We start from the raw sequence: 20,978 nt of genomic DNA, 5'->3' as shown, positions 1-20,978 counted from the left end.
TTGGGGACAGGACTGGAGAGTTTAAAGCATATGTTCAGGAAGTTGCCCTTCTTGCTGCAGATCAACCTTGGCTGCATATTGGAATCAGTCGAAGAGCTTTTTAAAAAACAGTAGTGCCCAGGACTCATCCTAGACCAACTGAATCAGAATTTCAGGGAGTGAGTATATCTACATATTTTTTAAGTGCTGGTGAGTCTAACTGGCATCCAGATCTGAGATTCACTGCTGTGAAATTATCACTTCCTTAGGGCAGTCGTCTGGTCCCACCACTTCATGGGAAATAGATGGGGAAATGGTAGAAACAGTGTCAGACTTTATTTTTGGGGGGCTCCAAAATCACTGCAGATGGTGACTGCAGCCATGAAATTAAAAGACGCTTACTCCTTGGAAGGAAAGTTATGACCAACCTAGACAGCATATTCAAAAGCAGAGACATTACTTTGCCAGCAAAGGTCTGTCTAGTCAAGGCTATGGTTTTTCCAGTGGTCATGTATGGATGTGAGAGTTGGACTGTGAAGAAAGCTGAGCACTGAAGAATTGATGCTTTTGAACTGTGGTGTTGGAAAAGACTCTTGAGAGTCCCTTGGACTGCAAGGAGATCCAACCAGTCCATTCTAAAGGAGATCAGTCCTGGGTGTTCATTGGAAGGACTGATGCTAAAGCTGAAACTCCAATACTTTGGCCACCTCATGCGAAGAGTTGACTTATTGGAAAAGACTCTGATGCTGGGAGAGATTGGAGCAGGAGGAGAAGGGGACGACAGAGGATGAGATGGCTGGATGGCATCACCGACTCGATGGACAAGACTTTGGGTGAACTCTGGGAGTTGGTGATGGACAGGGAAGCCTGGTGTGCTGTGATTCATGGGGTCACAAAGAGTCGGACACGACTGAGCAACTGAACTGAACTGAGGGCAGTAAATCTCAGTCTTGACCATACATTGGGATTACATGGGTTGTATGAAAAATTGTATATAAATTTGTATGAAAACTTTATTGATATCTATATTGCAACCTTGTATGTCCTGATTTAATTGATCTGGGGTGTGGCCTAGACATTGGAAATCTCAAAAGCTACAGCAATTTTTTTCTACAGACTTAATTTTTTAGAGTAGTTTTAGATTCAATTTAGAAAATCCGAACAGAAAGTATGGAGGGTTCCCATATACCCTGTGCCCCCATGCAGATACAACCTCCTCCATTATTAACTTCCTCCACCAGATTGTACTTTTGTTACAATTGATGAATCTACAATGACACATCATAATCATTCAAAGTCCATTGGCTACATTAGGGTTCACTGTTGGTGTTATACATGCTATACCTGAGACCCATTCTTCCATCTGGGCCATCTCCACAAACCATCAAACTCTGATGTCCTCACCTGCATAGGGAGCCCTGAGGATGTGGACATGAATATTCCTCTCATTATACAGCATGAGACTCATCATTGCCTCTAGGGTGACGCTTCCCTGAGCGAACGAAACACACAGCAGTTCACAGGTTACCTGACTCATGACTCCCTGATCCTCTGGCCATGGACGCTGAAGACTGAATCACCAAGATTGCCTTTGCAGAAACTGGTTACTAATATGTCATTTCATTTCTGTCTCTTTCCAACCTCCAGTTTTGCCTGTCACACACCTTTGGAATGTCCTTCTCCCCTACCTGCCCCCTCACCCCGTACCAATGCCCAGATAGAAGTTGTTTTTCAACCTTTGCAGGGCTTTGTAGATTACATATACCGCTGCCCATATGCACATATTGGATTGGGCAAAAATTCATCTGGATTTTTCTGTAACATCATATGGAAAAATCCAAATGAACTTTTTGGCCAACCCAATACAAGAATACCTTGTGGTAAACACGTATGGACTCAGAAATGGAATTTGCGGGAGAACTGACTTGACCCTAAACTATGGAGGGATGAAATGTCTAACAACTGGATTATTATATCTCTGAATTTCTCTTGCCTTTCCCACTCAGAGAGGTCTTCCCCTTGGAGACCAAGATAGCTACAATAGAAAATTTTGGGAGAAAATTTTTCTCTAAAATTGGGAGTCAGGATTCCTTCCAAACCTATGGAGCTGTATTGCTTAAAGGGCACATAATATTTTCCTATAGAATTGGAGCAAGATCTGCAAAGGTGGTACCCTGCACGCCTATTCAAGAGTAAAAGACAGAATACATATCAGAGTTCCTGTCCATTGAACAGGCAGCAGCTAATTTTATGAAATTTTCTTTTCATTCTAAACTCCTCGTTGTCACTGAGTGTGTTAGTTGCTCAGTCGTGTGCAACTCTTTGCGACCCCATGAACTGTAGCCTGCCAGACTTTTCTGTCCATGGAATTCGCCAGGCAAGAATACTGGAATGGGTAGCCATCCCTTCTCCAGGGGATCTTCCTGACCAGGGACTGAACCCAGGGCTCCTGCATTGTAGGCATATTCTTTACCTTCTGAGTCAGCAAGGAAGGACTCCTCTAATCTGTATCCTCTAATGATCTAATCATCATTTAATGATTTTCTCATGTTTCCAGCTCTGTGCTTTTCTTTTCATCTGTCATTCACTTCTTTCCAAAGCTGCAACTGTAGGGTTTGATAGTTAGATAATTTGGGAAGTTTTGAGTTAAACCGGTTTTTCAATAAGACTTCTCAGTGCTTAGGAAATGCATGTGATGGATCTTCAGGAAGCTGTGTATTGTGTGCACTCTTTCCCAAACTTTTTCTTTTGTCTTTTTTCCTCCCAGACTTTTCAAGGACATGGCATAGGACATCAGTTTGGTTTAGAAGATGCTGATAAAGTCTCCGTCAGAGACTGCTATCCCTTCTTCTGTTCTGAGTTAAATTGTGTCCCCTTTCAAAAAAGATATGTTGAAGTCATACTCCCCAGCACCTCAAAGTGTGACCTTATATGGAAATACAGTCTTAGTAGAGGTAATCTAGTTGAAACTAGATGGTTAGAGTGAGCCCTAAGGCAACACAACTGGGTGTCCATGTAAATCTGGACACAGAGATAGACATACGCAAAAGAAAGACAATGTGAAGAGACACAGGGAGAAGATGATTGTCTACAATCCAAGAAATCCCTGAGGCTATCAGAAGCTAAGAGAAGCCTGAAACAGCATCTTCAGAGGGACTGAGGTCTTGCTGACACCTTGATATCAGACTTCTGGCCTCCAGACTGTGAGACAATAAATTCCTGTTGCACTAAGCTATCCAGCTGTGGTAGCTTGTTACAGCTAGGAAACTAGGAAGCTTTTGTTTAGTTTCTAAGCCATGTCCAACTCTTTTGCGACCCCACGGACTGTAGCCCTCCAGGCTCCTCTGTCCGTAGGATTTCTCAGGCAAGAATACTGGAGCGGGTTGCCATTTCCTTCTCTAGGGGATCTTCCCAACCCAGGGATTGAACCTGCCTCTCTTTCTCAGCAGGCAGATTCTTTACTACTGAGCCACCGGGGGACCAATACATCCTCTAATATCCATCCTTATAGCTAGACGGCAGGTAAATTGGGTTCATTTTTTTTCTCTCTCTACTTCTTTTTGTAACTTTTTGAGAAATTTTATAATAAGCTTAAAAATAACAATACTCATTGTGCTCCACTCCCATTGTAATGGGACTTCCCAGGTGGCTCATATGATAAAGAATCCACCTGCAAAGCGGGAAACATGGGTTCAATCCTTGGGTCAGGAAGTTTCCCTGGAGACAGCGATGGCAACCCACTCCAGTATTCTTGCCTGGAGAATTCCATGGATAGGGGAGCCTTGTGGGCTACAGTCCATAGGGTAGAAGTATCAACTTTTAGCTAGACAAATGGGCAGCTAGGCTAGAGATTAACAAACTTTCTGTAAAGGGCTAGATAAGGACATATCTTGGGCCTTGTGGGACATGTGTTCACTGTCAGAACTACTAAATTCTACCATTGTGGCAGGAAAGCACCATAGACAATAAGTAAACAAAGAGGCATGGCTGTGTCCCCATGACTCTATTTACAGAAACAGACAGCAGACCAGATTTGGCCCATGAGCCATGGCTTGCTGACCTCTGATCATCAAGCAATTAGTGCATGCTGTGAACTGTTTTAGGAGCTGGGGATACAATAGTGAGCAACATAGTCACAGACTCTGTCTCCTAGAGCTTGGAAAAATCTCCAAGCTGTGTCTTCAGTACCTTGTGCAGTACAGGACTCACAATGTACAATCCAGAAATATTGAACCAGTAAGTGATTGACAGTCCCCTGGCAGGAAGATATGAACCAAGCTGTGGGATTGCTGGGCCAAGGGGAATCTGTGGGTCCCCTGAGATGTCAACTAGAGTCCAACAAAAGGATCTCCATTGACAGTTTGATTCCTTAACAAGACAAAAATAAACTTACATCAATAAGTTCTTATATTCACCAAAAAACATGTACAAGAATGATTTTAGCAACATATTTCCTGAAAACCACACAAATATCCATGAATAGAATTATGGGTAAATGAACTGTAGTATATTCAAACAATGGAGTACTGCACAACAAAGGAAATGAACAAACTACCGCTACATGAGATGACACAGATGAATCTCAAAAATATCACAAACTCAAACCATCTATCCCCCACCCTGAACTTGGATACTGAGGACTGAAATTATAAACCACGTCATGGTTTATTATTCCATAGTCTTTGTTAGCATGGGCTTCCCTAGTGGCTCAGGTGGTAAAGAATCTGCCTCCAATGCGGGAGACCTGGGTTCAATCCCTGAGTTGGGAAGATCCCCTGGAAGAGGGCATGGCAACCCTCACCATTATTCTTGCCTGGAGAATTCCCATGGAGAGATGAGCCTAGCTGGCTGTAGTCCATGGGGTCACAAAGTCAGACATGACTGAGCGACTAAGCACATACACACAGTCTTTGTTAGCATAGCTTTACTTTCCCAGGATACTCTTAAAAAAAAAAAAAATTATTTGTATTTATTTGCTCTCACTAGGTCTTAGTTGCAGCATTCAGGGCCTTTAGTTGTGGCATGCGGGATCTAGACCCCTGACCAGGGATCAAACCCCAGGCCCCCTGCATTGGGAATACAGAGTCTTGGCCACTGGAGCACAATGGAGGTCCCTATTCCACAATACTCTTGCCTAGACAAATAACTTTATTCATTATAGGAACTTCCTGAAAGACCCATTATCTCTTCAACAGTGAATGACAACAATTTCCATCTCAAAGAGTCTTTGAACCTCTCACCTCAAAATCCTTGCCTTGCTCTTCTCATCAATCCTAAAAAGATATCATAATTCTTATTAATCCTAGTCAAGCCTTCCCATCAAAAGACTCACCTTAAACCAGAATTAAAATCTCAAATTCATCTTTTTCCTCCCCGCTCCAACCAAAGCTCTTTCAAGGTGATGTTCTCCCTGATGGCAGTGAGTAACACACACAGCTTTGTCTTATGAACAGATTGTTCTGGTAATATCTGGGGAGTCAGCAATCAACAACATAATGTTTAGTGACGAAAACCAGACTCACAGAAAAACATGCTTTACGAATCAATTTATACTGAGTTCAAGAACAGGCGAAACTAATCTATGCTGATGGAAATCAGAACTGTAGTTACTCCAGGAGTGCTTATTTCCTGGGAGAGGACATGAGTTTTCTGGGTGCTGGAAATGTCCTGTATCTTGATGTAGTTGGTGGTTACATGTGTGTAAATAAACACATGTAAAACTTTGTTGAGCTGTACATTTTTGCATGTATGTTACTGCATGCAACAAAAAGATAAAAAAAATGTTTAAGGTCCAAAATATAATAAATGTTAAGGATTATGGGGAGAGCTGCCTGTAGGTTTAAAACTATTGTTTTAGGGGATTTCCCAGGTGATCCAGTGGTTAAGACTTTGCTTTCCATTGCAGGAGGTGCATGTTCAACCCCTGGTCAGGGAGCTAGGATCCCATATGCCTTGGGGCCAAGATCCAAAATATGAAACAGAAGCAATATTGTAACAAATCCAATAAAGACTTAAAAAAATTTTTTTTAATATGATAGTTTTATTCCGAGTTTTTTAAGGAATCTCCACACTGTTCTCAGCAAGTAAAGAATGAGCCTGCTAATTCAGGAGACACAGTAGATGCTGGTTTGATCCCTGGGTTGGGAGAATCCCCAGGAGGAGGAAATGGCAACTCACTCCAGTATTCTTGCTGGGAAAATCCCATGGACAGAGGAGCCTGACTGGCTACAATCCAAAGGATTGCAAAGTGTTGGACATGACTGAGCAACTAAGCACTATACTGTTCTCCGTAGTGGCTGTGTCAATTTACATTTCCACCGACAGTGCAAGAGGGTACCCTTTTCTCCACACCATCTCTAGCATTTATGGCTTGTAGATTTTTTGATAATGGCCATTCTGTATGACAGAAACCAACACAATATTGGAAAGCAATTATCCTCCAATTAAAAATATATAAAATTTTAAAATAAATAAATAAAAATTAAAAAAATAAAGCTATTGCTTTTAAAGGTTTGCCCTAAATGACATGGAGTCAGATACTGAGAGAGATCTGAGCCTGGTGACCTCAGTTTTACTCTCAAACCCTTCTAGCATTGTCTCCAGCTGAGACAGGAGAGGTCACTACAATTGACCCTAAACCCTGCACACGAATCAGTGATATTTGTACACATGTTACAAAGGGGATTGTGGTGAAAATTAGCAAGTGGAACACTTGACACAGAGTCTTCCACTTCCAGGATGCAACTTGTGGATACTGACATCTTGAAACAGCCCCTCTTGGGGGCTTAATAGTGTTGTTCCTATAAAAACCTAATATGTGACATATTGTATAAGGGGACTTACCACCTCCCCCTCTATTTTAAATATTTGGCTACCTCAGTCAAGATTACATCCAGAATCTTGTATATAAAATTGGGGAAAGGGGTAAGGCAGAAGGTTTCTGCTCTCATTATTTATGAGATTCACCCATGGCTTCTCATTTGCAGTAGTCTGTTCCTTCTAATTGGCTGTGAAGGAGCTGTCTATCCAAGACAACTATCTTATAATTTTAAAAAATATTTTGATAAGATAGTCAGATATCAGGGATTATTTTGTCATCCTATGTCTCTGTTGACTGCAGCCATGAAATTAAAAGACACTTACTCCTTGGAAGCAAAGTTATGACCAACCTAGATAGCATATTCAAAAGCAGAGACATTACTTTGCCAACAAAGGTTCGTCTAGTCAAGGCTATGGTTTTTCCTGTGGTTATGTATGGATGTGAGAGCTGGACTGTGAAGAAGGCTGAGCGCCAAAGAATTGATGCTTTTGAACTGTGGTGTTGGAGAAGACTCTTGAGAGTCCCTTGGACTACAAGGAGGTCCAACCAGTCCATTCTGAAGGAGATCAGCCCTGGGATTTCTTTGGAAGGAATGATGCTAAAGCTGAAACTCCAGTACTTTGGCCACCTCGTGCGAAGAGTTGACTCGTTGGAAAAGACTCTGATGCTGGGAGGGATTGGGGGCAGGAGGAGAAGGGGACGACAGAGGATGAGATGGCTGGATGGCATCACTGACTCAATGGATGTGAATCTGAGTGAACTCCAGGAGTTGGTGATGGACAGGGAGGCCTGGAATGCTGCGATTCATGGGGTCGCAAAGAGTCGGACACGACTGAGTGACTGATCTGATCTGATGTCTCTGTTTTATGCAAGTGAGTCCATAAGCTTCACCAGACTGCCAGAAAACGTATGTATGTATGTGGCAAGTGTGTGTGTATGTGAGAGAGAGAGAGAGAGGAACAGTGTCAGAGATTGGTTAATCAGTTCCCAGAGTTCACATGAAACCCAGCTCCAGAAAGGCCTAGTAGACTTCTGTAACTGCAATAATAGAAATAAGTATCTAAATTAACAGACACATACACACAAAAATATTTCATGTGAAAAGAGAAGGAAGAACAATGTGTTTTAGCCTTGGGTAGATGACTTAATTCCTCTACTTGTTAAGACATGTTGGATCATTTTCACAAACCAGGCTAGGCCAAGTCCTGTAAACCTAGGCTGTTGTTAATCCTCCTCTCATCTCAGAGAAGTGAAGTGCGAAAAACTCAGGTTGTGCTACAAAATGTCCTGCTCAAAGTAGAGCTTTTCATTACTTTCATTTTTAAAATGAACAAAAAAAGGTATATATTTGTTATTTATTAGAAAAATCTCATTTAGTAGCTAGACTAAGTAGATACCATGTGCTTACATTTCCCAAACACAGAGTGGGAATCACGGCTTCCCTGTAATATTTTTAGCCTGTGGGTTATTGCTTGTCTCACCTGGCCCATCCCTCTACTTAATTGCAGGCACAATTATTCTCCAGTATTTACCATGGAGTGACTCTGTTCGCCCACAAGAACAATGGTTTTCTCATACACTTGGGGACTGTCCTTTAAAGACTGTGGACTGCTCCCCAAATTTTAGGACTGAATCTTTCTTTTCTCTTTTTTGTTTTCTTTTCAAAAGTAATATGTGTTTATGGAAGACATTTCAGTAAGTACAGATAAGTAAAATGAATTAAAACCAAAGTCACCAAGAATCTGATCCAAAATACTTTTTAATATGTATACATATATGCTATAAATATAAATATGCATAATATTTTACTATGCTGACTATGTTTTATCAAACCAGTTCCTTGTTGTCAGACACTAAGGCTCTTGTCAGTTTTCTAGGTATAAACAATACTCCCAAAATTATTCCTGGAAACTGAACATCTTTGATGAGCCTCTTGAATTTCTAAAAGCAAAAATATTGGGTTAAAAAGGATGGGCAGACTTTCTAGATTGTCATCTTTCTGAAAAATTGCACCAAGTCCCATACCCATTCCCACTAGCATTAAGTGTCAGAGAAAACATAATCGAAGAGCTCTCACACACCTACAAAAACCAAATTGTAGTGAAGGTACATCCCATCAATTTCCTTAGATTTCAGTTCGAGAGGTTTCCTTGATGCAAGTGTTTCCTGTAAATTTGGTAACAACAGTGAAATGATCCTCAGAGGAAACTATCTAACCTTGAAGCCATATATGCTATTCAGGTGACTCAGTTTCTACAGAAATGTGTGTTTTCATGTTGCCAGGGATAATAAGCTGTTTCAGTACAGTTCCTGGGGGAATTCCCAGCCAAACTGAGGGGTTTAGTATATGACAGATGCAGAATACGAGCTATGAATAGAAGTAAACTAGGGTCGAAGGCAATTTGTGTAAGCTAGTTCCTCTGGACAATTTCTGTTAAAGGATCTACAAACTAGGAGAAACTTTGAGCCACTCAAATTTGGGGGGGGGGGATGACTAAAGGGTCACTTTTGTTGTTCAGCTGCCAAGTAGTATCTGACTCTTCGAGACCCCATGGATGGCAGCATGCCAGGATTCCCTGTCCCTTACCATCTCCCCGAGTTTGCCCCAAGTTCATCTGTTGAACTGTAATGCCATCCAACCATCTCATCCTCTGTTGCCCTCTTCTCCTCTACCTTCAGTCTTTCCCAGCATCAGAGTCTTTTCCAATGAGTTTCTTTTTCCAATGAGACCCTTTTCCAAAGGGTCACAGAAGCCTGCCAAAGCCCCCTTTGGTGGGGGAAGAGTCTGAGTTCCAGAGACAAGACTCCAGCATCTGGGCAGGGGCAGCAGAGAAAGAGGAGGGGGCCAAGGAAACTAGTGGGTTTTCATGTTAGACTGACCTGGATTTAAGCATAGTTTCTTCACTTGCAAAATGTGACTTGGGGCAGACTAGTCAACCTCTCTGACCTTCGACTCTATAAACGGGAGACATGCACCACCTCTCTGTTAAGAGATTTCAGTGAAACAATACGTGTAGAAACTAAGTAGAGTAATGAACACGTTGAAGGAACTCAGTTGAGTTGCTATTATTACTGTCATGATTAATAATTATTATTGCCATTTCCTTTGAGGATAGATTTAGGGGGAAAAGTGCTTAATCAGTGGATCATTATGCCTCTTTTTTGGATCCTCTGTTCTTTTTCTAAAGTATTTGTTTATCTTTTTCAATTGGAGTATAATTGCTTTATAAATCTATTTGACACAAGTAGTGTATATATGCGGAGAAGGCAATGGCACCCCACTCCAGTACTCTTGCCTGGAAAATCCCATGGACGGAGGAGCCTGGAAGGCTGCAGTCCATGGGGTCGCTAGAGTCAGACACGACTGAGGGAATTCACTTTCACTTTTCACTTTCCTGCATTGGAGAAGGAAATGGAAACCCACTCCAGTGTTCTTGTCTGGAGAATCCCAAGGACGGGGGAGCCTGATGGGCTGCCGTCTATGGGGTCGCACAGAGTTGGACACGACTGAAGCGACTTAGCAGCAGCAGCAGTGTATATATGTCAATGCTACTTTCTCAATTTGTCCTATTCTCTCCTCCCCACTCTGTGTCCACACGTTCATTCTCTACGTCTGTATCTCTATTCCTGTCCTGCAAATAGGATCATCTTACCATTTTTTAAGATTCCATATACATATGTTAATATATGATATTTGTTTTTCTCTTTATATTGCAGTTCTTATGCATGTGCATGCTAAGTTGCTTCAATCGTGTCCAACTCTTTGCGACTGTATGCGCTGTAACCTGTCAGTTTCCCCTGTCCAAGGGATTCTCCAGGCAAGAATATTGTTGTGGGTTGCCATACTCTCTTCCAGGGGAATCTTCCGAACCCAGTGATCGAACCTGTGTCTCTTATGTCTCCTGCATTGGCAGGTGGGTTCTTTACTGCTAGCGCCACCTGCTTAACCTAGTGTCTAAGGACTCCTAAGAGGCCCATGGATTGCTATCTATGGTGAGGGAAGTTGTTAAACTTGGATGGAAAAAAATTTTATCATTGTTTGTATTAACCTCTAAGGAAAATTTAGTATTAATATATCCTTTATTGTGACTGCATGGAGGAAGTCACAGCAGAATCAGGATACTGATTGTGCTTTGAACAACAATACAAAATTACACATTTTTGTATCACATCGAAATTGTTGGATATATCTCAAAACATCATTTCAATTGGAATTGTATTTCAAAAGTATGGTAGTTCTGGGACTTCCCTGGTGGTCCAGTGGCTAAGACTCTGTGCTCCCAATGCAGGTGACCCAGGTTAGCTCCCTGGTCAGGGAACTAGATCCCACGTGCTTCAACTAAGGGTTTATGTGTCACAACTAAAGATCCTACACACCAGTGCTAAAGATCCTACATGCCGAAATGAAGACCCCATGCAGCCAAATAAATAAATAAAAAGAAGTACAGTAGTTCTTCAGATCAAATCAGTCGCTCAATCGTGTCCGACTCTTTGCGACCCCATGAATCGCAGCACGCCAGGCCTCCCTGTCCATCACCAACTCCCAGAGTTCACTCAGACTCACATCCATCGAGTCAGTGATGCCATCCAGCCATCTCATCCTCTGTCGTCCCCTTCTCTCCCTGCCCCCAATCCCTCCCAGCATCAGAGTCTTTTCCAATGAGTCAACTCTTCGCATGAGGTGGCCAAAGTACTGGAGTTTCAGCTTTAGCATCATTCCTTACAAAGAAATCCCAGGGCTGAACTCCTTCACTGCTAGATCACTCTTGATCACTGCTTTCCTGTCTACAGGTGCTGGTGTGATGCAGCTGCCTTGCAAGACAACTATCTTACAATTTTAAAAAATGTTTTGTTAAAATAGTTAATATCTGGGTTTACTTTCTTATCCTATGTCTTTGTTTTTTGCATTTTAAACAGTATTATTCAAAGGAGTCCATAACCTTCACCAGACTGCCTGAAAGACCAAGGCACAAGAAAGATTAGAACCCTTTAGGCAGGAGACCTTGGTCTCAGGAGGAGCTCTGCTGTCTAACAGCCAGTGAGGCTTCTTTATTAACTAACTAGTTTGTCTGTTGCCTAGGCCGGTAAACACCAAAAGCAGACAATTTTTGTATACAATTCCCAGTAGGGCAGGGGACTCTGTCACTTGAAAGAACCTAACAATATAACAGATGCGAGATGTAAAGAGAGAAAATGTCTGTTTCCTCCAGAGGAGCCTGCTGTCTGGAGTACCCAAGGCAAAGGAAAGTTGCCTGATGAGGTGGATGGCCCAAATGCGTGGATAGCAGAGGAAGACAGAAAAGGAGAAAGAGGCTGAAGAAGAGAAAGTGATCAAGAAACCAGAAGACACAAAGCCCCTAGCAATGGAGGCCATACAATCTGCAGACTGGGAAAAAAAAAAAAACAGGAAGAAAAAAGGAGGAACATGAAACAAAGGACGATGAAACCAAACAACAAAATGGTAGTGAATACTTTATTTGCTGTATCGAAACAAGTAAATTTGGGGGTATTTCCTCATGGTCCTCCCGCCCCTCCATCCCCATATTCCCATGATGATCAACTGCTTTATTCCATTTCCCATCTTTCTTCTTGTCCAGGCCTTTCTCTTTTTATGTCCATGATCCCTAGTCTTGTCTTTGAAGGCCAAAAAGTTTTCCACGTGTCAGAAAAATTCAGGATTTGGTAGTCCTTGTTATAACTCACTGCTTTGCCTATTTTGACTCATTCATTTAGATTCAAGTATTCTCAATCTGCCCCCCAACCCCCAAGCTGGGGAATTACATGTCTGTTTCACAACATGAATCAGTTCAAAAGGCCCCTTGTTAGAGGTTTGCATACAAATGGGAAACACCATATAAACAGTGAAAAAATATATCTTTTCAGGTTGTTGGATTTTCTCTTTAATGGTCTTTAAAAAAGCAACTAGAAATCTTTCATTTAATAAACACATGCACATATAAATATATAGAATAGTAACTGGAATGTGATATTTATCATTGTAATGTTTCTCAAAAACATGATTTCAGCCAGAGTTTATCTCAGGTAGGCTGGACACTGTCAGTCTGTTAAATTAACTCCAGAGTGTGGTTTATTTTCTTACTCTTACAAAAAAACAGAATTTCTCTGCTAAGTTCAAACACCAATATCCGGAGAAGATGCCAGTCTTTATACACACTTATAAAAGTAGAACACGTAGTGTATGATACACTAGTATAAAGTTTTACAAATTAATACAAGTAAAATATATAAATTACAGTGACACAGAGGAAGATTTTGGGTTTGTCTTGGGGTAATTCTTCTAGCAGTCATATTGCTGTAAAGAAAATGAAATAAGTATCAGGTTCTGATCAGGCTAAACAAACAATGATGACATTTCGGTGCTTTAAATCTGTTTTAAGCAAACAAAGCAGACCAATCTCAGCTTCAGCAGGGGTTGGGCCAACAACAAAGAGAGCTTAGACAATGCTCATAAAATGTTTCCTAAACAAACCGGACCGTTGTCCTTCCCAAGTGAAAGCTGAAGAAAGAGGCCGTGGAAAATGCAGCTTTCAAGGCCTGGTTGGCTTTTATATGTTCAGGGTGGGTTTTTAACCTCAAGGATTTAAGAGATAATGTCATGGGAGTTTTACATTGGTGCCAACCCAATGTGGGCAACTTTTGAATTAAACGCTACATACAGAGTTGACCAATCTATACTGAAAATCTTGCTCTTCGAAACTGTCTTTTGTCTTGTAAACAAACATAACAGATCTGACCTGCAGTGTCTGGGAAGAAGCCACCCCTATAGTGACTGGGAAACCCAGTAGGACTCTTGGCTCCCTTAACCCAGAAAAGAGTGTCATTCTGCCAAACCACTGTAGCAATTTTAGTCATTGACAATTATATTGTTGTTTAATCACTATGTCGTGTTTGACTCCAGCCAGGCTCCTCTGTCCATGGGATTCTCCAGGCAAGAAAAGCAGAGGGGTTACCATTTCCATCTCCAGAGGATCTTCCTGAGCCAGGGATCCTGCTTTGGCAGGTGGATACCTGTCCCCAAAATGCACCAGTGCTGAAGTACAATGGGGTCTCACCCAGTTTATACTCTTGCCTTGTAGGAAACTCAAGGCTAAAGATAGGTTATATTATAGTAATCCCAAGAGCCTTCTTTGCCTCTGCCCAACCGAATTGCCTGGAAACAATTCCATATTGAAAGTTTTCCACTCTGCTGTTTTCTCGGAAATTTGGCAGGCTCCCAAAGCAATTATTAATCTTGCTGTATTTGCCTGATAAGGACATCTAGATTTTTATTTTAACTTCCCCTCAAAAATTATAGAAAGTTTCCATCTATTTAGAGCAAAGCTTTTCATGATAGCCATGGGGTTTTCATTTTTTATTAGGCTTTGTCTTACTTTCAAAGAAAGTTAGGAAACCTTGAACCAGAGAAGTAAGTGGTTAGGAAAATACAAATTAAGTAAGTTTCAGTTTTCCTAATCCTGCTTTACAGAACAAGACATAAAACAACCCTATCTTCCCCCCAAATTTGACCAAAGCTGGACTTCTATCAGTTCGGTAATATATGTTTTTTTAGGAAAATATAGAAACAAAAACTTTCCCCACTACTAACAAATGCATATTTCTTTTCCAAATCACAACCCCAGGAAACAAGCGCTTCCTGGTTTTCTTTCACAGTGAAAGGTTTTTAATAAGCTGTTATTCAAAGGCTACTAGTGATTCTCTATGCTTAGCTATTTGGGTATTTTTGTGACTCCTTATTAGGAAGGAACTGTAGAAAACTCAACAGAACAGCAAGCCCTGCATACAGGTTAAGAGCAGGAGCCGTGGCATTTGAAGCCTGTTGCTTCCTGACTAGGTGATCTTAGAAATATTGCTTAATCTCTGCATCATAGGCTCTTCTGGAATAGGGGTTTAACATGATGCCTAGGGCAATGGGTGATAGCAGTTACTTGTGTATACTAGTTGGGAATGTGAGAGCAGGCAGAGAGAGAACATTTCTTTTGTGTCCCTGCAGTCTGAGCAGGGATAGCGAAAGGGGTAGTGGGTTACGTCCTGAAGAAGCACCTTGTCTATAGGTGACATTGTCTTATTTACACAGAGCCAACTACAAAGAACCAAGATAACCCAGTAACTGTGACTCTCAAAGGAGCTTACCACTGAGAGCAAAAGGGGGAAGGGATAGTTAGGGAGTTTGGGGTCAATACGTACATACTGTTATGTTTAAAATGGATAACCAACAAGGTTCTACTGTATAGCACAAGGAAGTCTGCTCAGTGTTATATGGCAACCTAGGTGGGAAGGGAGTCTGGAGGAGAAGAGATACATGTATATGTATGACTGAGTCCCTTTGCTGTCAACCTGAAACCATCACAACACTGTTAATTGGCTCTACCCCAGTATAAAATAAAAAGTTAAAAAAAAAACCCACTGCTGTAAATGCTTTTCCACAAAAATGGAATAAACATTAGTAGGTTCAGCAGGGTTTAATTTTTGTCTTCTTGTCTCTAGGATGAAAACAATGGTGCATTTTTACACAGGTTCTTACCTGTTGGCGAGAGGAACAATGACCACAGATACCTCCAAGCATTCCGTTTATTACTTGAATGAGACACAAGATGAATTCAATCCCACCAAGTGCCAAGAGGATCGAAAACAGAGAGACATTCCATTCCACTATATGCTTGGGTTCGACGCATTGGGACCATGTGGAGCTATCCAGAAGGTAACTGTGGATAAAAACAGAAACTTCTAACACACAGCCACACCAATGGGATGTCTCATAAACATACTTCTCATGCCATGTTTTTTCATTTAGAAAAAAAAAAAGATTAATTCAATGCCTTATATCAGATGCTTCCAATCCAAGTCTTTCTGCAGAATAAGGAATTTAGCCCAGATCTTGTTGCAATAATTAATAGAAAATTCAGCAAAGATTGTTGAGCACTCAGTGTGAGTTAGACATCTAGACAAGTCTAGGGATAGAATAGCCTGAACTCTGTCCTGGAAAAACATTTCTTAGGAGAAGAAATGATAGGCAATCTCAACACAACCAATAGCTTGATCAGGTAAACTAAGTGTCAAAGGGTCACAGAGGAAGGACACGTAACTTGGGCAAAGGAGAAGAGTTGCTTATGTATCTAGTCCACAAGTCTGAGCTCCATGAAGGTAGGAACTAGAGCTATTCATGATTGTCTATTCAACCCCTAGACCAGTATCTGGCCCATAGTAAGTATTCTACACAAGGGAAAAGGAACTGAATGACAAATAGCAATCTGAAGTCATTTTGTGAAATGTTCGCTAACCATCTGCTGTTGTTGTTTAGTCGCTAAGTCATATCCAACTTTTTTTCAACCCCATAGACTATAGCCTGCCAGGCTCCTCTGTCCATGGGATTCTCCCAGCAAGAATACTGGAGTGGGTTGCCATTTTCTTCTCCAGGGGATTGAACCCACATCTCCTGCATTGTAGGCAAATTCTTTACCACTCAGCCACCAGGGAAGCCTCAGCAAACCATACTGGAGTCCTTATCTGAATATACATATTCTTAATAGAATAGGATTCAGTCATATGGGAAAATCTAGGATTGACTTAATTCCATTCAGAGATCTGGAATACTTCTTTCCTTGTACTGTCTTCCTGCCACAACATAACAAAGGGACTGGGGATTAGAGACCTCATTTTGGAATGGTTAATGGAGCCAATCAGAAATTCAATTTGATTGATGGAATTATGATTGATTATGAAAGAAATTCTGTTCTTCTGGCCCTGTATTTAACAAAAATCCATAATTTCAAGACACAATGGAAAAAAAGTTCTTTGGTTCTACTTGGCTATTAAGCAACTAACCACTGGCTTGTTATTTCCCATACTGAAATCTCTGAAGAAGTAGAAATGAGGAATGACATAGAAACTGGAGGTTTCTTGCAGAAGTTGATTGGATCCATGAGAGGGGAGATAGAATAATCAGCTACAAACTTTCCTATAAGTTTATAGCTGATGAATCACCTCTCCTTGGATGAATCATAATGTTTTTTTAGAGGTGGGTTTGTGTGGTAGATCACATGTTTTTGAATACAGGAGTAACCAGTTTCTACTGGTACATTCAGTATATTCAGTACAAAGCATGAAAAATATGATCTGAGAAATCATGATTAACAACAATTTTAAACACCAAAATTTCAAATTCCAGTGAGCACTGTTTTCCTTCAGAAGCTATCATTGGGCTGAACCCATTGCAAGCTGTAATAAGACAGCAGTGCTCATTCTGTCAGCTTTTGTGACAAATATTTTACATATAGTAACTTATTAATCTTCCTAACAACTGCCATTGCTTTTATTTTACAGATAAAATAACTGAGATGCAGAGAGCTCAGTTCACCTTTTCCTAGTTACTGAGACAGTAAATACAGAGCTGGAATTGAACTCTGCTGTTGCTGCTGCTAAGTCGCTTCAGCCATGTCTGACTCTGTGCGACCCCATAGACCGCAGTCCACCACGCTCTGCCGTCCCTGGGATTCTCCAGGCAAGAACACTGGAGTGGGTTGCCATTTCCTTCTCCAATGCATGAAAGTGAAAAGTGAAAGTGAAGTCGCTCAGTCGTGTCCCACTCTTCGAGACCCCATGGACTGAAGCCTACCAGGCTCCTCCGTCCGTGGGATTTTCCAGGCAAGAGTACTGGAGTGGGTTGCCATTGGAATTGAACTCAGGATCGATCTAATTCCATATTCATGATCTTAAGATATCACTCCATGCCACATAATTCATGAAAGACAAACATTCCTGAAAGTATATGAGCAATTCAAATTCATGATTCATATTATTTTCACTCATGAATCCCATGACTAAATCTTTCAAAATTCAGTATGTCATTCATTTATCATTATGTACATCAGTTTCTGGAGAAGGCAATGGCACCCCACTCCAGTACTCTTGCCTGGAGGATCCCATGGATGGGGGAGCCTAGTAGGCTGCAGTCCATGGGGTCACTGGGAGTCGGACACGACTGAGCGACTTCCCTTTCACTTTTCACTTTCATGCATTGGAGAAGGAAATGGCAACCCACTCCAGTGTTCTTGCCTGGAGAATCCCAGGGACGGGGGAGCCTGGTGGGCTGCCCTCTATGGGGTCGCACAGAGTCGGACACAACTGAAGTGACTTAGCAGCAGCAGCACATCAGTTTCTTTCAGCTATTTCTGTCCTTTTCTCAATAATAGATAAGTAATACAGTACAGCATAAAACAGTGGAGCCACTTGGATTTTCCCAATGTTAAAGTCATGAATAAGATCTGTCTTATACAGCCTGACCACTTTGAATAAAGGGTATATTATACATAATTGCTATGTTATATGTGAGTGTGTGTGTGTTGGTAGTATGATTGACCCTGGGCTTTGGTTAAATGCATATGGCTTTCACTGGTGCTTTATAAGGATTCCATAAGATTTTCTTCTAAAATAGGAGAATCAGACAATTGCTCTGGTATAGTATACACACTATACAAGCACAGACTCTATAGCTAGGCTGCCTGGGTTCAAATCCTGACTGTCACATCTTAGCAATGTGACTTTAGATAAGTTACTTGATCTCCCTGGGTCTCCATACCCTCATCTGTAAAAGAGGAGCAATAGTGGAAGTCCCCTCACATGTCATCAAGAGGACTGAGCCAGTGAATCCATTAAAAAGCTTCTCTGGGTCAGAGACTGGGAATCCATCCTCTGATACCCATTGCCTGAATTGTCCCCCAGTCAGTGAGAATAAACCTGGCAAGAGGATGGATGAGCGAATGGTTGATGCCTTTCTAATCTGGTGGGTTTACCACTATACACACGTGGTGGATAAGAATGTGCAGCCTTATTGGGTACAATCACTTACTCTCCCTCTGTGTTGGCAAAGGTATAGTTCCACTGGCCACTGGCATCCATGCACCTTGGTCCTTCCTCTAAGGCCAGCGCAGCCACAGTGACACAGTAGCCAGAGCCTCCGATTCCAATGAGTGCAGCCAGTATAGAAGACAGCATCTAGGGAAGGGAGGACCACCAGAAGTGAGGCACCGAACATCACAGCTACCCCTTAGGGACCATTTCCCCACCAGAGAGGGAAGACCTACCGCGCATCTTTTGCCACAGTTTTCATGGCCACAGCACCCACAGCAGTCTTCCTGGTCCAGCCCAATGAAGATGAATGCTGGCAGGAACATCTGGTTAGAAAGCAGATTGAAATCAGATTGAATGCAAATTGAAATCATTGATCTTCCCCAAGTCCATAAGGGTCAGTCAATCTAAGCATCTTTTGGTAAAACATTTTTCTTTCTGATATTGCTGAATGTCTTTGAGTTAGGTTGACCAAATATCTCAGAGAACATAAACTCTGAGAAGAGAAAAACCTTCAAAGTGTAATATCTGATTATTTTTATGTAGTGTGTCACGTTAGGTAGGGTCAGGATATAGCATGGGAGGGGTAAAATAATAACCCATAAATGTGTTAATTCCATGAGTTCATAACATAGTTCCAGATGCAAACTGTTTTGAAAATATTGCATGGAAGATAACAACAAAACTTTATAAGAATAACTAAAAAAATTTTTTATAAACAAGAGAGAGGAAAACTCAGTATAGTGAAGGCGCACTGCTTCATTGAAGACATCATCGCATGGTTGTAATGTCACAATAAAGCTCTTAAAATGAGCTTGAAACCCTTTGAGTTCAAGATCAAAAGAAGCAAGGTATTGTATTAAAGACAAATGATTATGAAATTAACTATACCTCAATGAAACAAAACAAGACAAAAACTGACCTGAGAACTAGTGGGAGAAAAAAAAAAAACAAGTGATTATGTTAGCATAATAGTAATGCTTAAATTCCAAGCAGATTTGCCATACCAGAGTTAGTGTATTAAGTTTAAATATCCTTTACTCGACTAAGAAAAATATTCTGTATGGTATTAGCAGTTCCATAAAACTTCTCTTCAAAATTCTCAATCCCAGCATTTCAAAGTGGCAAACCCAAGTTTGCCCACATTCTTTCCAGGCTACGGTCGAAGCTAATACTTTCAGCATCCAGGTTGGCAGGCAAATTCCTCTCACTTCACTTAAAAACAAACCTTGGAAAAAACAACACATTCCACTATTAGCTTCAGACCGTGATTTGCTGCTAACTGAAGGATTTTCCCTAAACGCCACACCCGAGGCTTACATAAAGGAGAAAATGTATAGTCCTTTCTAAATAGCAGTGCTCTCACAATTCGTTATTTTTCCCTGTCACAGATGCTTGAGAACAAACAGCAAAGAATTTGTATCCAAAACTCTGTTGATTTAGACAGAGAACTATCGGACTCCTCTGCGTTTCCCAGAGCGGATGTGAAATGAGCACCGGCTCCAGGACTAGAAACTCTAGAGGTTCTCAAATCTGATTGAAAAGCTAGTCTCTGTTTCTAGCTGTAAAGTAAGAGAATTTAGCAAAAAGGTAGTTGAAATGGGGATTTTGTAAACCAACCTCTAGTAAAATGAATACCCTATACCTATCTCAACGTTCCTTGATAAGTTTTCAAAATAAGAATGAACAAAAATCCTGTATTTGGAAACATGCCTTGTAGAAAACTTTCCATGAAAACATCTCATCTAACAGGAAAGAAATTTTTTTCAAGGTTGTAATGATTTCTGAACGACTTACCAGCAAGCCCCCTCCCAGGATACCGGAGAAGAACCACACGAAGCGGCTGAGATGGTTATCAGAAGCATACTTGGTTTCCCCATTAGGAAAGTAAAGCAGAATATTAGCGACGATGCAGAGGGTGGCGAGCCACACCAGTGAATGTCCGATGCATCGCGCGCATCTTCCGTAGCACATGGTGGTGGAGTTTATGTCCCCACTCCCTTTACTCCGCGGCTTGGCTCGGTGATGGCCCTGATCAGATGAGAGCGTGCCCCGTCTGCGGGAGAAAGCAAAAACTGTTCTCAGCCCATTCCTGCAACCTCTTAAATACTCTGAGTTCTTAGTCACCACCAGTGGATGAGGTACTTGCTTTTCATTGGTCCCGATGGCAGGCTCCGGTTGGGGGGGGTGGGGTGGGGAGGGTTGGTAGGGAGAGAATGTCCCGCCTTCCAAATGAAATCCTTGGGACAAACGAAACCAGGGGCAGGACCTGAGAAACAGCCTCTGTTATAGGCAAGAGAGAAGATGATTAATC

At 41.5% G+C, this 20,978-nt stretch overlaps 1 protein-coding gene across 1 annotated transcript; it reads right to left on the bottom strand.

Moving 5' to 3' along the window:
* Positions 1-12,258: 12,258 nt before the first annotated feature.
* Positions 12,259-20,725, bottom strand: TM4SF1 (transmembrane 4 L six family member 1). Its single transcript, NM_001075980.1, is given in 5 exon segments — positions 12,259-13,112; positions 15,342-15,522; positions 18,666-18,811; positions 18,901-18,990; positions 20,462-20,725. Coding segments are annotated over 5 exon segments (609 nt in total). The 5' UTR covers positions 20,639-20,725; the 3' UTR covers positions 12,259-13,097.
* Between the last annotated feature and the right edge of the window lie 253 nt (positions 20,726-20,978).

Source organism: Bos taurus, chromosome 1, assembly GCF_002263795.3.
Source record: "Bos taurus isolate L1 Dominette 01449 registration number 42190680 breed Hereford chromosome 1, ARS-UCD2.0, whole genome shotgun sequence".
NCBI classification, from domain to species: Eukaryota; Metazoa; Chordata; class Mammalia; order Artiodactyla; family Bovidae; genus Bos; species Bos taurus.
Note: the sequence above shows the minus strand (reverse complement) of the source record. Positions and strands in the feature narration are given on the sequence as shown.